General features: G+C 43.2%; 1 protein-coding gene across 7 annotated transcripts in view; it reads left to right on the top strand.

The window, feature by feature from the left end:
* FGGY (FGGY carbohydrate kinase domain containing) overlaps positions 1 to 16,864 on the top strand; it is a 191,600-nt gene extending 174,736 nt beyond the window's left edge. For 6 of the 7 annotated variants that reach the window (XM_084636725.1, XM_084636724.1, XM_084636720.1 and 3 more), the window contains 2 exons: positions 15,290 to 15,351; positions 16,709 to 16,864. In XM_084636725.1, coding sequence (XP_084492851.1) covers positions 15,290 to 15,351; positions 16,709 to 16,790 — 144 coding nt within the window. In that variant the 3' untranslated portion in view covers positions 16,791 to 16,864. Of the gene's footprint in view, positions 1 to 15,289; positions 15,352 to 16,708 lie in introns of those variants that run through there. The other variant, XR_014712657.1, reaches the window with a different exon arrangement.
* Positions 16,865 to 17,329: the final 465 nt, after the last annotated feature.

Genomic DNA, 17,329 nt, shown 5'->3' with positions numbered 1-17,329 from the left:
ACGCTACTCACTCTCATAAGTGTAGGCAAGGCACTTCTATACATCCAGCATAAATCCACTGCGAGCCATGAGGTTATTCTGAATTTACTCCAGAAAAACAGGGCAGGATTTTGCCATTGAGAAGATATATGCTACCTGGGGGACTTGGGGCATTAGAGCTCTCGGGATCTGTTCCCGGCTCTACTACTGACTCTCTTCGTGGCTTTGAGTAGTCATTCAACTGCTCTATTCCTCACCCAACTCATTTGTAAAACAGATCTAACAATTAAAGGCAATTAAATGAAAGGGGCTATGTAATTGTACGGTATTATTTATTACATTTGTCTGGTGAAGTCAGGGGCAATAAGCTGAACTCACAGGCAGTCTGGTTATGCATATTTGGAAAATCAACAGTCTCAGTTTTCCAACATGTGAAAACAAGCAAATTTTAAAACTGTATACAATCTACTGTGCATGCTGATTTTGATTCCATTATAAGCAGCTCTGAAAGATGGCTCACATACATCAACAGTGCAAGCATGGCTCAGATGTTTGTGCATATTTTAATGTTTATATTTACAACATTTTTAAACACTTCAGAATGTATTTACAGTGAAATGGACTACAGTGTAATAGTGAAATATTTGCACAATATGCAGTGTCCCTGTTGATTAGGGGAGAGTATAGAGACATCAAACCTTAGCTTTAAAGCAGAGTGTCCAGCTGATGGCTGCACTGGCCATTCCCCAGAACTCCAAAGGCCATGCCTAAGCCAAGATTTTCAAACTTGGGTACCTAAGATTAGGCACCTAAAGCCACATTTAGGCACTAAAATAAGAGGCCTCATTTTTCCAAAGTGCTGAGCACTCAGAATTCCATTGGACATCATTGAGAAGTGACCTCTGAAAATCAGATCAGAACCTCCCACTGACTACAATGGGTCCAGTATTTGGCACAGTCAGAACAACCAGCACTGCTGCAGCAGTTATACCTAGAAGCACTGAGCCTTTTGGGTTCGTATCTGAAGCTGTTTTATGACATCCCAGCAACTAGATGAAAGAACCATAAAACGTACAGCTGGATGACCAGAATGCCTTGTTCTCACTGTATCCTTCCTCTTGCATGTCTGGGTTGTATTTGTGTTTAAATTAAATTACTAGACTGTCGAAGGGCCTGCATTCCTTCTACTCCTGTAAAAAGAAACGACTGACAATTTTCACGTTCACATGCCCCTAGTAGTTCCAGTTGTAGGGTGTGTGTGTGTCTGGAGGGGGAAGAAGGGGCGGTTCTACCATGTTTTTGACATACAAGGGAAAAGATTGAACAGCTTAGTTGCAATAATTATTAATCTAACCAAATTTTTATATAAATCTGCTCAAAATAACGCAAAGACCAAGAAAAAAGAACAAAGTTAGAATAAGAGGAACATATTTTTGGAAAAATTATCAAGCAGGAAAGCTTTCCTCAAAGAGGGCTGTGTAAATTTCCCTCCCGCATTCCAATCTTGGCAGAGCCTCAGAAATATCTTTGAATTAAAGCTAGCTATTTTTTTAGATTCACTGCATTAAACAATTTCTACAGTACAAAATAGCTGCTAATGGGAAATCGAAACAAATCTGGGATTTAGAGCCAGTGCAGTATTTGTTCAATTGACTAGTCTTATAAAAAAAGTATTAATCCTGAAATGACAAATAAGCATTAAGGAGGAGATTGAAAACTGTAAATATGTTAGTACTTGAAGTGCTAAGCATTGACATACCTTTGGCACCTGTTAGACTCATTTTGAGTAACACTTGCTTTGGACTGCTGTAAGCAATATGGATTTTTACACCAATCTCTGCTTATATCTCAGCAAGATGATGATGTTCATTTTCAATCATTTCTAAAGGTGAATTCCATACAGAGGAGAACTATGATCCTGCTATCATCTACACATATGTTTATCTTTACTCCCATGAGCAGTTCTTTTGGTTTCAATGGTCCATTAACATATATGGTTAAGTACGTGTGCAAGTCTTTGCAGGATTGGGGCCTGAATTACACTGTTTATCCACAGACCAGGAACAACATACTCAGCTGCAGTGTAATTCCCCTCTTAGAATCAGTTGAAGTTTAAGGCAGGATCTGTTTTTTCTTCAGTCGCTCTAGCTTTGTGCCTGATGCTGTATTTGTGCTGACTCTCACTGAGCATCAAATCTCCCTACAAGGAATTAATTCCCTTAATACCAAAGTGAGGTGAGTGTTTTAATTCCCCTTTTACACAAGGGGAAACCGAGGCACAGACAGCTGAAATGATTTATCCAGGGCCACAAAGGGTGTAACTAGCACAGGCAGGATTAGAACTCAGGAGTTGGTGTCACCTACTCCCATCCTTAGTTCACTAGAACTGCTCTATGAAGAGTTTTATATGCCTGACTTGTGATTTGACAGAACAGGGTTAAAATGCCTTACTAGATTCATCCGATGAAGTGAGCTGTAGCTCACGAAAGTTTATGCTCAAATAAATTGGTTAGTCTCTAAGGTGCCACAAGTACTCCTTTTCTTTTTACTAGATTGAAAGAATGGAATAGGCTTCAGCCCATAAGTAATACTCTAGCTGCCAGCATGGAGACCAGGCTAATTATGTGCCCTTAGCAAAACAGGAAGTGGCTGGGACAGTAAAGGACCCTATAAAAAGAGGAAAGGAGAGTAGCCTGGATTTTCAGTGAAGGAAATTACCTCTATGGACAGATCTGGGGGTTGGGGAGAGATAGGAAATGGTTCACCTCTGCCCAGCGTTAAGGGAACAACTTCAAAAAATACAAACCCAGCCCGAATTGAAGGGTCCTGCCTACTGATCTTCCTTCTGCAGGGTTTAAACTTTAAAGATAACCCCTGAGCCAGGATGGTGCTATATTAGATCTCAGCCGCAAGCCAGCCAAATCCTGCAACCACTTGATGACTCACTTACACGCTAACTGCACTTTTAATTCTGACGTGTATGTTTTCAGACAGAACTGTGTATTGTTTTGGACACAGTCCGTTACAAAATCTGCTCTTTCTCTCTTTACCAAATTAAAACTAATGCGCTCTCAGGGCATATCTACACCCACGGCTGGCCCAGCTAGACTGACTCAGACTCATGGTGCTCAGGCTGGAGGGGTTATAAAATTTCAGTGTAAACATTTGGGCTCAGGCTGGAGCCTGGGTCTGAGACCCTACAAGCAGGGGGAGGCTCCCACAGCCACACTTCAGCCTGAGCCCAAATATCTACACTGCAGTTTTATAGCTCTGCAACCCGAGCCCTGTGAGTCTTAGTCAGCTGACCCAGGCCCACACTACGGTCAGCTGTTTTATTGCAATATAGACATACCCTTAAAGGTCTCGTTAGGAAGGAGATACCTCATACCTTTTAAAATTCTGACGGGCAAAACCATGCGGCACGTTTAAGTTTGCTAGTAAGACAGGTTATGTAATATTACCAAAATCAAAGACTCTTTTGTGGCTCTAGGACAGGTGGAGATTAATAGTCATCAGTTTTGTTTCATATATAAGAAAATGTCAAGCCTGATTGACAGCTAAGGTAAAGGGCATGGGAGGTTTTGACATTTTTTGAGAAGGATGGCTAGCTTCTTCCAAATATGATCCAAAAAGTTGACTTGCCACATTCTTTTTCTGCAGCATGAAAGACTATTGAAATACAAAAAGACACTGTAAGCTACACAGAGGTTTTAATAACAGAGAGAGCTATATTTCCCTTTGGCAGGCTCTCTCTAAGAGATACAAGCCAGCATTTATAATAGTCAGGGGAGCAGAACTGGACACGTTCACATCTTGAAAGAGCAGTAGACCATAAGGAGTTTCCTTAAATTTTATTCTCATTTCAGAATGGCTGGATTCAGTTCGACAATCTTTGGAATGTGCATGATGTATTCTCCTTACCCCAGCAGCACCTGCAAAGCTCCTCGTGCTGCATTTCTGAATACAAGCCGAGCCTTTCCCCATGTAAATAACATAAACGGGTCAGCATGGCGGGCTGCCCTGTGAGCAAGGGGGAACTTGTCCAATAGACAATCAGGGTGAGCAAAGATGAAAGGGAAGCAGATCAGTGACATGCAGAAACAGAGAGACAACAGCCTTGTCACAGCCCAAAGGCACATCACAAACCTGCAGCCTTCCAGATTCCGAGGAGCCCTTGTCAGTGAGAGGAAGGAGGTGGCAAGAGAATTAACAGTAGGAATAAGGGTGTATCCCACTGAGGAGCACCTGCTTCCTTAGTAGAAAAGCCTGAGAAGGAGGTCAGAAGAGGCTCTACATAACTCTCTGACTGTGTCATACTTGCTCCCCTTTGCACCACCAGCTTTGAGGTGCTTTGTGGCTGCATCTCCCTTAAGCATTATGTGCTTTTTTCCCAGACTCCCCCACTGCAGTGGAATCTCCTTCCTGCGGTGGTCCACTTGGCTATGACAATGTCCTCCCTCCTGAAGACCCAGATCTTCCAGTAAGTCTACAAGAAACTAACAAATTGTGACGTAGCTGGTGCAGGGACATAAGGGGATGCCCCCGACACCTCTGCTCCATCTGCCCACTTTACATAGCAACACAGGAGGGAGAACAGGCTCCACGAAGCCACTATGGTCCCTTCCTGGGCAAGTGGGTGGTGCACACACCCAGCCTTTGCTTCAACCTAACCCTCCAGCAACACAGCTGTGCTAGTGCATCACAGCACACACGGTGCCCGGTACAGACCTAGTGTAGTGTCTACTCCTTCCCTGTAGCAGCAGGGAGACCAGAAGGGAGATTGCAACTGCAAGGCACAGTCTCCCTCCCAGACTGCTTCAGAGGCAGCACATCAGTATTCTGCCCCCTACTGCAGGCAGATCATTAAGTCCCAATCTCACCTTCAGTTATTGGTTTAATTACTGAGTGAGCTACCTATTTATGTCAAGGGAGGGAGTGGCATGCCAGCAGGGAGGGGTGTAAGGACACTCAAATGAGATGGGCTGGAGAAGACAGTCTCTCCCTTGCACTTGCGGGATGAGTCCCCAAGTTAGCAAAGCATTTAAGTTTGTGCTTATGTCAATGGGGCTACCCATGAGCTTAAATGTAAGGTTAGATGGTATGCTCTTTTTTTTTCTGTGTTTGGAAAGAACCTAGCACATTTTGGGCCCAATGCAGTCTAACTAATAACACTAACAGTCAAAGCAAGATAGTCTGTGAAACAGGCGTATGCTGAATATAGTAGTATTAGATATTTGGATAATTACAAATAATGAATAAACTTGTCAAAAATCAAAATCTGTTTGACCCTAGTTTGTGAACAGGCACAAGGGCTCCATTCACTGGCTTATTTGGTCACGAGGCATAGAGCAGCCTTTCTCCAAAGGACATGCTGTAGCAGTTTTGCATGGTGTCAAAGAGGCAGTGTTACTCTGTGTGGAAGAGGTCAGTGTGCTCTCTGGCTACTTATTTGTCACCTTGGTCAACATGAATCACAATGTTCTGGTCTCTGTACTTACCTTTAAAAGGACAGGATTCTCTGTTGCCTCCATCAGAGTGCATTTGGGCAGCAGTATCACCCTTCCATCTGCCAGCTGAAGCTTCATCAGTCATTCAGCAGTCAAAAGGTTTCTAAAATATCTTACTTGTGTATGTTCCTCATTTTGAGAATAGGCTCCATCTGGGAACCAGAATTCAGTGTTTACAGAAGTGGGGGAGTACTCCTTCTATCCCCAAAGAACTGTCTTTATCGTGATTATAACATCAGCAAGAAAATTGAGTGAGCTACAGACCTGGGTGGTTGACTTCCTTCTGCTGCGCTTCACAAGGATAAGATAGTCCTGCATCCCAGGTCTAAGTTCCAAACTAACTGATTTTCCAGACTATAACTCTTCGGGGTTCTACCTCTAGCACCCTCAAAAAGCAGCGCACTTCACCTGATGACGCTATGCTAGCTAAAGTTGATATTAAGTGAGCTTTGACTTTTTTCATTTACAAAGATGTCGGTAGGATTGCCACACAGAGATCTGTTGATACTTTCATGCAGGCCTACTCTCTCAGTTTTGACCTCTCACTCTTATCCTTATTTATAATAACAGAAGACATTTTAAAAGCCTCTAGTTTTTATATGAGCAACTATCCAGCTTACTTCCCTTAATACAACCCAGTCTGTATAGATGGTGATCTTGTTCCTTGGATACTCTCACGTGCTTTCTGGCATTTCTCAAGCAACTGTAACTAGAAAAGAAAAAATCACAAATCAAAACTTACAACTGGGATTTCACACATTAACCTCCATGTAGCCGCTGGAGTATAGTGAAGAATGTACTTGAAATGGGAGGAGGTAAAGTCAAGTCCACTGAGCTGGTGTTGGAAAGATGTGAATGAATAATTGGTTGCATTTACACAGAGAACTAGGAACTATTGAGAATGTGACAGTTTTCTTAATGCAATAATGGTGAAGCAAAGTGGCTTCAGAAATTGTTCTCGTGACTAAATCCCAGCTGGATACCCCAGGACCGTGGTTGGAAGACACTGTGTGGGGATTGAGTTAAGGGAGGCATGTCTATAGATTGGCTAGAGCCAAAAAATGTTATAAGAGTAAACGAACATATGGAATGAATTGACCAAACCCTGTCCTGCTCATAAAGCACATACAGATGCAAAAATAAAATTAAAAACTACAGTTGCCAGGTGGCAAATAAAAGTTTGAACTAAAGGTGAGGAAAGCTGTATGCGCAGCATGAACATGACAAGAAATCAATTGAATAAACCTGCATCCTGCACCTTCCCTGCAGTGGCAAAATACTGTATCAAATCCATAGCCACGTGAGGTGGTGCCAATTTCTTAATCTCTTTCTCCCACCCCATATTCTGTCTTCCCCAGAAGATGCCTGCTGCTCTCTCCTTAGCTTCGTTCCTCCTATATATACAAAATGTTAGTCTAGAATCCAGAGGTCCCAATCCGACACACCTGCTCCACAGGGCCTACCTTTTTTGGGTGAGAGAAGCCCAGAGATTAAGTGAATTGACCAAGGTCACACAACTGGTTAGTGGCAGAGCCTGGACTAGCACTTGGTTGCTTGACTTCGAGGCTGGTGCCCTTGCCATTCGACCATATTGCCAAACAACACAAGACATTCAAGTCTGGGACACGTTCGCATATATTCCTCTGCGATTTTGGTTAAATACAGTTTTCTTCACTTTCTCCCCTAAAATATTCCGGTAGTGCTGTTGTGTGCTGTTACATAGCTGCTTTGTTCCACCCCAGAAGCAGCTACATTTCAGCGGTGGGTGACACAATTACTCCATACGCATGTGTATATGGATAGCTATACACACTCATGCCAGGGCAAGGACTGCTGAACCCTAGCGTAGGGGTAAGGACTGCTGATGCACTGCTCACAGACAACTGAGTCACTGCACCCAATGCCAACAATCCTTGAAACTGAAACAAGAGCTTGACTGTTGGGCTGCTCCCACTGCCTGTGTAAACTGAAACCACCCCTAAATGGTCAAACTGGCATCTGACCTGCTGTGGGCATGGTGAGGTGCCAGCTATAAAGCTCCCACAAAGCCAGCTGCTTAATGATTTCTTAGTCACAGGCAACTTAAGGGGTCACAGAAATGCACAGAGTCGAATCAACAAGAAAACAACCTAAAATTAGTAACAGTGTGGCCAGTACTTAGACCCTAACGTATTTCCCAGCTGATAGATGATGTGACAATGAGTGTCGACCCTCAATCCCATTCTAAATTTGACCTCCTGAATAAGTGATTAACATCAGAGCCTGCACGAAATCAGACAGCTACACTGCCATGGCTGCTCCTCTTCTGGCTTTGTCCATCTACTCGCCCCGTCTGGGGAAAGAGCAGGTTCCTTGGGAGGCTGCGCAACGGTGGGTAGGTCGCATTGGTGCTAGTCATTGAGTCAGGGGGTAGCGAAGTGCTTAGGAAGAGGAGTTGATTAGTACGATGGCCATTTCTGCATTTGCCTTTGCTGCTACCCGGTACCATTTGTACATCTGTTCTTGCCTCTTCTTGTTTAGGGTGAAATTCACCCACGTATAGTGTAATATTTATTTGTATTATTGTAATGCTTTGAGGCTCCAGCTAAGATCGAGGCCTCATTGGGCCAGGCCTGGTACAAACACATAGGGAGAGACAGTCCCTGCCCTGAAGAGTTTACAGGCTAAGTGTACGTCTACACCACAATTAAAAATCCACGGCTGGCCCATGCCAGCTGACTCAGGCTTGTGGTTGCTCAGGATATGGGCCCAGGCGCCGACTTTCCAATATGCTGAGGGGTGCTCAACCCCCAGCTCTGCCCCAGGCCCCACCCCCATTCCACTCCTTTCCCCAAGGCCCCACCCCCCACCTCTTCCCGCCCCTGCTCCACCCCCACTCCACCTCTTCCTACCCAGTTCTGCCCCTCTCCCCCTAGCGTGCCATGTCCTCACTCCTCCCTCCCAGCCTCCTGCATGCCACAAAACAGCTGATTGCGGCAGGCGGGAGATACTGATCCGCGGGCCTGCTGGTGGGCGGGAGCTACCGGGGGGTGGGAGGAAGCTGATAAGGGGGCTACCGATGGGTGCCCTGGAGCACCCATGGAATTGGTATCTATGGATATGGGGCCATTTAGTTGCAGTGTAGACATTCCATCTTGGGTTGCAGCCTGAGCTCTGGGACCCTCCCATCCTGCAGGTTACTTGGGCTCCAGCCCAAGCCCAAATATCTGCACCACAACTAAAGCCCCTTAGCCCGAGTCAGCTGGCAAGGGCCAACCGCAGGTTTTTAATTGCAGTGTAGACATACACTAGACTAGTGATTCTCAATCAGGGGTACACATACCCCTGGAGGTATGCAGAAGGCTTCCAAGGGGTACATCAACTGATCTAGATATTTGGCTAGTTTTACAACAGGCTACATAAAAAGCACCAGTGAAGTCAGTACAAACTAAAATTCTATACAGATAATGGCTTGCTTATACTGCTCTGAATACTACACAAGGAAATGTAAGTACACTGTTTATATTCCAGTTGATTTATTTTATAATTATAAGGTAAAAATGAGAAAGTCAGCAATTTTTCAGTAAGAGCGTGTTGTTACACTTTGATGTCTGATTTGTAAGCAAGTAGTTTTTAAGTGAGGTAAAACTTGGGGGTACGCAAGACAAATCAGACTCCTGAAAGGGGTACAGTCGTCTGGAAAGGTTGAGAGCCACTGCCCTAGACAAGACAAACGAGGGTTAGGGGGAAAGAAAAGGTTCTGTGCCCCGGCTGTCTATTTTACAGATGGGCAACTAAGGCACAGAAAGATTAAATTACATACCGAAGGTCACACAAGCAGTCCATGGCAGTTCTCATGTATCCCAGTCCAGTGTCTTAAGCACAAAACCATCCTTCCTTGGTATGGCAGGCCCATATGAGGTCTATGAACCAGGCCCCACTTAACTCCTAATATCACCCTTCCCAAGCAAACTTGGTTGGTTTTTTTAATGGTATAATACTTTTTGGCTCATGTTTCCTTCTTTCCTAACAGCTGAGAAAATCTTTTACTCCTCTATCTAACCTATTATATGGCCCCCGTCACCACAGTGTGTCACAATCTTTAATTGATGTATGCAGCGTTGTTGTAGCTGTGTCGGTCCCGGACTTCACTTTGAATGGTCCCTTAGAATATATGCTAACTACTTGTACCAAAGTATCTGTTCGACCTCGTATTTAGCTATGACACCCTGAATACCTTTCCCAGACCTGAAGAAGAGCTGTGTGCAGCTCGAAAGCTTGTCTTTCTCACCAACAGAAGTTGGTCCAATAAGAGATATTACCTCACCCACCTTGTCTCACAGTTTTCAATGCATTTCTCCTCCCAATATCCCTCTGAGGTAAGGAAGTGCTATTGTCCACATTGGGGGTTGGGGAACCAAGGCACAAAGAGGCTAAGTGACTTGCCCAAGTTCACACAGGAAATCTGTGGCAGAGCAGAGACATGAAAAGTCTCTGAAGGCTAGTTCCTTAACCACTTAACTACCCATCCTTTAGATCTATTCCCCTATCTACCCATTGCCTCCTCTGACTCTTACTTGCAAGCACACACGTTCACAACCAAAGATTCCTGAGGTCTTAGGGTTACAAACACACAATAGAACAAGGGGACTGTGTGAAAATTTCCAGCTTTCCACTAAACCAATAAAAAGCCAAATTTCACACTTTGGTCTTAAGTTTGAAATTTTGGTGTAGCTCTAATATTTATACACAACATGATTTGAAACTTGGCTTGCTACAATCCAAATGCCACAGGGAATTGAGTTCTGGACTTTAGGCTTTATATACTCTGCAAGATCTGCCCCTATAACCCAAACAACTTTGAGAAAAAAGGAGACTAGCGCTGATATAGTGGACAGTCCATCACATACTTTCTTTATGTAGTCATATGCCACCAGGAAGCAATGCTCGGATAAGGAAGTGTTACATAAATAAGTTTATTTGAGTCCTATAAGCACAGATAATACAGTCTGGATCACTAATCTGTCAAACAAACTGATCCCTAAACAAAAGCAGGTTGCTTAGAATTCTTACAAGGACAATTTTAAAGTAGTTCCTAACCATCAGCATTACAAAATTACTCTTTCCCCTCAATAAATGTTTCTTCAGGGAGTGTGTGCAGAGACTATGGTGCAGGTTTATTACAAACAACAGGAAGTATTTATTCACACAATGCACAGGCAACCTGTGGAACTCATTGCTGTGGCATGCTGTGAAGGCCAAAATTATAACTGAGTTAAAAAAAGAGCTAGATAAGTTCATGGAGGATAGGTCCACCAATGGCTGTTAGCCAACATAGTCACAGATGCCGACATAGTCACAGATGCAACCCCATTCTCGAGGTGACCCTAAACCTCCAATTGCCAGAAGACAGGGGTGGGTACCTCAAACTGCTCTGTTCTGTAGACTCTCCCTGAAGCTCTGGTACAGGCCACTGTTGGAGACCCATTGTGGCTGTGTTCGTATGACTCTCCGGCTCAACAATTAGGGCACTCCCCTGGGAGACCCATGTTCCAGTCCCTGCTCTGATGTATCCCCACATCCTGGCTGAGTGCTCTAAACACTGGACTGTAGGGTGTAAGGGGGCCGACCCACCACTCTTGCTTTATGTGGAGTCTGATCTGATAGGTATACTCTTAGGTCAACCCTGAGAACACCTAACAGATCTGGTCCAGCAGGCAAGAGAGGCAGGGGAAATCCACCTTTGTGGATCCTGCTGGTGCTTAGACTTTGAGAAGGTTGGCAGCATCAGGACTTAGGTGGCCTTGTGCATGCCCAGTAGCAGAAACGTAGGGGACTTTACTAGTGAAAAGTTAGACGCCATGGGAATTTAGGTGCCTACCAGGTGAGGCAGCAGCTGAGCAAGCATTTTAAATTTTGGACTTAGGCATTTAAAGTGGCAGTTAAATCCCTCTGTGGATCTAGCCCATAGTGCCTAAGGGTATGTCTACACTCCAGCAAAAGTCCCGTGGCTGACCTGAGTTAGCTGGTCCAAACCAGTAGGTCTTTTATCGCAGTCTAGATGTAACCTAAGTCAGCTTTGAAAATTTAGACTTAGGCTCCTCACTCACTTAGGTGTTTTTCAAAATGTTACCCAGCGTGTATAGAGCCTTGCTGAGTTACATCCTATTACATCTTAGATTTGAAAAGATTTTTTTTTTCGCTTTCCTTCCATTTTTAAATGGGCAGAGGTTGGAATTTGCTTCATGTTTTATCTATTATATTAAAATAGTGTTTTCTCTGGAAATTGGTGTTATGGGACCAATGGACAATTCTGCTCCACCTGTAGGTTTTCAAGTCCTTGGCCAGGTTCAAAATAAGCAGTTTGAATAATATATGCCCTTGTTTGTGTAAATCACTTCTACAAATGGTTTATCATTTAGATACTTCAGTGATGGATAATTTGGAAGAAGGCTGGTTTCATGCACCCAGCAAACCTCACATTGACATTATGGGGTGATCTGCTGTGTATTGAGGGCAGTATGTAGTCCTAAATGTATAACTCTGCTGATGGACCATGCTTAGAGAAGAAATTCAGCTCAATCATTAGTCACTACAGAATGAGTTTGCTCTAGAAATAGTATTGCTAGATACACTTTTAGACCTCTGAATACAAATGGGCATTACTGGTATTATTCAACACAACACTGTAGATCATAGAATATCAGGGTTGGAAGGGACCTCAGGAGACCATCTAGTCCAACCCCCTGCTCAAAGCAGGACCAATCCCCAATTTTTGCCCCAGATCCCTAAATGGCCCCCTCAAGGATTGAACTCACAACCCTGTGTTTAGCAGGCCAATGCTCAAACCACTGAGCTATCCCTCCCCCAAGGGGAACTTGTTTTCCCCTTCCCCTCATCAGGACAGGGAAACTTGTCTTCCTACCCAGCAGCCTCCTTGTGCATCCTGTACTCTGAGGATGAGCTCCCAGAGTTTGGGATCTTTGAGCTAGATGACTTCTTCTTGAAGTGGAACTTCTCCCAGGGTCATGGGTGCCCCCTCTGAAATGTTGGGCCCTAGGTGGCAGCTGTCTAGTCAGTGCCTAAATCTACCTGTTTTCGGAATAACAGTTCTCTGTGAGAACTGTAGTTCCGTGTCCTCCTGTGAAACATTACTGGAGTTTAGAGAATTGTGTTCACTAGCCCTGTTTATCTCCTATCCACATACAGAAGTGGGTATTCCCATTCTGCTACATTTCTCATTGGTAAGCAGGGTGTTTACTGGCTTGTATCTGTCTCAGCTTTGACACTATAACAAAAGGTTAGTAATCATGAATGCATTCTTTTATTTATGCACCACAGTGCCTCTATTTTTTTCTGCAAAAACCCTTCACTTGCCTCTTGCCCAGCCTTTAGAAATAATGATCAAATGTGAACTTTCATGGTTTATTTATAGTGTAGCTTTTATGGAAAGAAAGAAATGATTAAAAAGCAATTTTACAAAATATTTTGTTTTAAGAGAGAATTCATTGTGTTTAAATCACTGTATTCATTGTACAGTCTAGACTGGCAAACAAAGAAGTTATATCATCATTCAAATTAAGAACGCACAATTCTTGGTGACTGGCATTATGGATTTGGATGTAAACCTCAAATAAACTATTTCTGAACAGCAGTACTATGAATTTACTATATTTAAGGCTGTGTTGGAGACAGGATACTGGACTAGATTGACCATTTAATTAATTCAGTAGGGCAATTCTAATCTTCCTTTGTTTCTGTTTTCATTATAAATTCATATTTTCAGTGTTTTTTTTTCTTTTTTTCTTTTTTTCCAAAATTGCTGAATTACATCTCTTCTGGGAGTAAAGTTTTTTGTCAAATTAACAATGGCCAAGCTGACTTTAAACAAAAAAATCATTGAAATACAAAAAGAGAGAGAGAAAAAGAAATTATAGTAAGTAATCACTTGGGATATTTTGAGCACCCTAAAATGGGTAAATTGTTATTTGAAAATTGCTGACCCATTTTTAACTCTCTTTGCTATGTTGTCACAATGACCATGATCAGTTCACGCTATATATAAATCTCTAACAGACCTAAATATTGGTTAATGTGACTCTGATGTATTTAAAAATACAAAAGTATTTGCCCGATAGACTCAAAAGATAGCTTGGGTGCCAGCTTCCTTTGTGTTTTTCAAAACATAAGAAATGTATTGTCAGGGTGGGTGAATCAGTTCAGAAAACTAAACTGCAGCCAGAGCCTGTTTTCAGGTTTCTTCAATAAGGACTCCATCCTGCTCTCTGACTCCCATTATAATCGTACCCTCCCCACCCAAGCCCAAAGGGATCATACAGCCACACGCTCCATTTAAAGCTACTTGTGCTCAGAAAGCAGCAGAGATGCCCATAGGTGCTGGAACTGGTGGTGCTCCCGCACCCCCTGGCTTGAAGTGGTTTCCATTATATGCCGGGTTTACAGTTTAATTCAATGGCTCTCAGCACCCCCCCTATACAAATTGTTCCAGCCCCTTTGGAGAAGCTTCCAGCGCTCCTCAGGCTGAAACTGGCATATTTAAAAATAGGGGAAGTCATGGGAAGGGAAGAGGGAAACTCAATTCTGAGGAAAAAGGGAGACCTCAAACTTTGGAGAAGGATTGTAACTTTAGGGTGTTTATCCCAATCTGTCTGAGATTTGCACATTAGTATGAGTTACTTTCTCACACAGGGCCCAATCCAGCTCATAGTGAACTCGATGGAAAGACTCCCCCTGACTTCAGTGAGAGCTGGAATGAGCCCATGTTGCCTCAAAGTGTGCGTGGGCTCTTTACAGAAGTGGGAAAACCCATGCCTGCTGCAAAGTGCTTACAGTCTAAAGCTCTATCCTGTGTTGGGATCTGCAAGCATGATCCTGGCGCCAGTGCTGAGTCCCATTTAAAATAGGGTCACACGAAAGGGTGCTCATGTAGGGTCTAGGCCCAAACAAACAACACACAGTAAAGGAAGGTGACAGGCAGTGATGCAGCTCAGTACAAAGTTTAAAAAACCCTGTTAATTCACGATGGTTTCTGTAGATGGGTAGGTGTTCTCTCCAATAAACCAGAAAAGCTCCATAACTAGGTGAATAACAGCTTAAAACTAAAACCCGTCTACATAAATATTTATCGGTAAAGCTTGGATCATTTCCAGAGGAGCAACCCATATTTTTTTAAAATACTGACTGGATTCTTCCATGCATACCCTGACACCTGCAGGGAGTCCTATTGACTGCAGTATGACTGTGCACAAGGATCCCTTTTCAGGAACTCAGGAGTCTCCAAACCTGGCTTTGCTTTGACCTCACCCAGATCAGGATGGAGCTCTGCCTGCTGCCGCTCAGTATGAGAAGATGAGGGCAGCCGTGAGCTACATTGCAGAACTTCACGAGTTACATTTGGCTTCTGGAGCACACTTTGGCCTGCCTCGCTTCAGGGAATTGATACTTCGGAAAAGGGATTAAGAGATCTCTTCTAAAATACCACTTTATTAGAGAAATCAGCTCCCCAGGGATGTGTGTATCATTTCCTCCAGTTACCATAAATAATAGAAGATAGTCCGTTCTTCCCCAGACTCTTAGTAAGAAAAAAGAACCGATTTTTGCCTCATTGAAGAGTCTATAGTACTGTACTTTGTTCGCATGACTACTTTATAATGGGATTGAACATATTTTAAGACATCTGTTCTGTTAACCTGAAACAAAATACATTAATAATGTTCTGATAGGTTTTTTGAAAAACTTTGTTCTTGTCAAAAAGTATTTTAAATTAAAGGAGGCATTTCCAGCTTGTATTTATCTTTTAACAGGAGGCCATGGAGAGAATGGGAAAAATCGGGAAAATCGTGCTACCAAACCACAGGGATAAAAGGTAATCTTGATTTTTAAGTATCCATTTATGAGAGTGAAGCAATCACTTCAACCAAAGTAAATGCCTGTCTGCTTCTAGCCCTGTTTGAGTGCAGTAACATCTGTGTCCCTATTTACATTGTATGTTAGCAGGGAAATGTCACAAACGAAGCGTAAAAAGGCGTGGGGTAAAATTTTCAAAAGTGCCTAAATGATTCAGGAGTCTAGGCCCCATTTTCAGAACTGATGTAGGCTCCTTGAAAATTTTGCCCATGATTAACAAACTAGCATTATAATCTCCATATACTACAACCGTCTTGAGGTGAAAGACAAGGACACTCACATTTTGGAGATGCTGAATTAGTTAAGGACCTGCATTATGGTGCTGTATATGTTATACCGGAATAGCTCCATTCCAGCTATGTATTTCTAAGGCATCCCTCACCATAGCATGAAGGCTCTGACCTATTCCATTGAGTAAAAATGCCTAACCCTTAAAACTGTGTTCTGGTTAAATCTGAACCGTGGTAGCAGTAGCCTTAAACTGGACAGCAGATTCTGTAGAGCAGTCGATGAATGTGCAGTAGAAGTGTGTGAGCACCACCTGCTGGCCAATTAGAATATCTACAAATAAATTAATAGACTGTCCCACTTTGGAGCTACTCGGGTCCATGTACTATCCAAAGTTTGATTTTTCATACAGCTTAGCAAGTGAAATAAGTGTATGTCCCTCTGTTGCTGAGGGGAAACGGAAAAGGTTTGTGGTAAAATGCAGCACAGATCAAGATTTTAAGAACAGTCAGAGAGAGCAAAACATTTTTCAGTTAGAGGGAAATTATAAATTATTGTATGTGATGCAGCCACTGCTTTCATTTTCTCCAGGCTTGTAGGGTGAAAATCTTGCTTTCTCTCACCTTCATTGGCAGCTGGGGAACAAGGAGTTACCAGTATCTCTTAGCATGAGACAGCACAAAGAGCAGGGAGGATTTGACTAAATGTAGGGGAGGCATTAGTCATATTTGAAAAGGATTAGGCCCTTGGGGTTAAGTTCTCTCTGTTGGTGGGTGTAAATGGGCAATATGCCATTAAAGTCAATGGACTTGCCTTCTTTTACACCAGCAGAGAATTCTGCATAGGAGAGGGTGGCTGAAAATCAAAGCTAGGTTTAGGGTAAGCAAAAGGTATAATTATAACTTGAAATCACTTGTCTGGGTAAAAAGTCAGCTCTGGCAAAACACAGCACTCTACTGCCAATAAAATTGTCATTTATAACTGAGTCAAAACCACTTCTGGTGCTTCCCTGGCTAGAGTAAACATGCCTATTGTGGGGTGTTTAAATTGCCTCGGAACTTTAAATTTGTTTAATTTTTTTTACACAGATTTTATGACAAGAAGTATGAAGTGTTTTTGAAACTTGTTGAACATCAGAGAGAGTATAAAGCCATCATGCAAGGCGTATAACCAACAGTCATATAGTCTGGGATCTACAGGGAGCGCAGATTTCCCAGAGGTTTACAATTAAAAATTCATACGAATTTTGTCTGTGTGTCATTCAATTTAAAACAAAAATGTTCTTTCTAATTTTAATTTAAAAATCTAGTACTTTCACTGCATGCTGCTGCACTGAGTAATCTTTCAAGCCACTGCTCGCCTTTGAACTATAGATTGGGGTTCTCAACTTTTTTCTTTCTGAGGCCCCGCTAACATGCTATAAAAACTCCATGGCCCAGCTGGGCCACAACTGTTTTTCTGCATATAAAAGCCAGAGCCAGCATTGAAGGGTACAAGCAGGGCAATTGTTCAGGGCCCCACACTACAAGGGGTACTGCGAAGCTAAGTTGTTCAATCTTTGGCTTCAGCCCCGGGTGATGGGGCCTGGGGCCCTGGGCTGCAATCCTGCATGGCGAGGCTTTGACTTTCTGCCCTGGGCCCTAGCGAGTCCAATAGCAGCTATGCTTGGCGGACCCCCTGAAACCTGCCCATGGCCCGCCAGGGTCCCC

This window comes from Lepidochelys olivacea, assembly GCF_965140295.1.
Source record: "Lepidochelys olivacea isolate rLepOli2 genome assembly, chromosome: 8".
NCBI lineage: Eukaryota > Metazoa > Chordata > Testudines > Cheloniidae > Lepidochelys > Lepidochelys olivacea.
The sequence above is the reverse complement of the archived record's forward strand: the minus strand, read 5'-3'. Positions and strand labels throughout refer to the sequence as shown.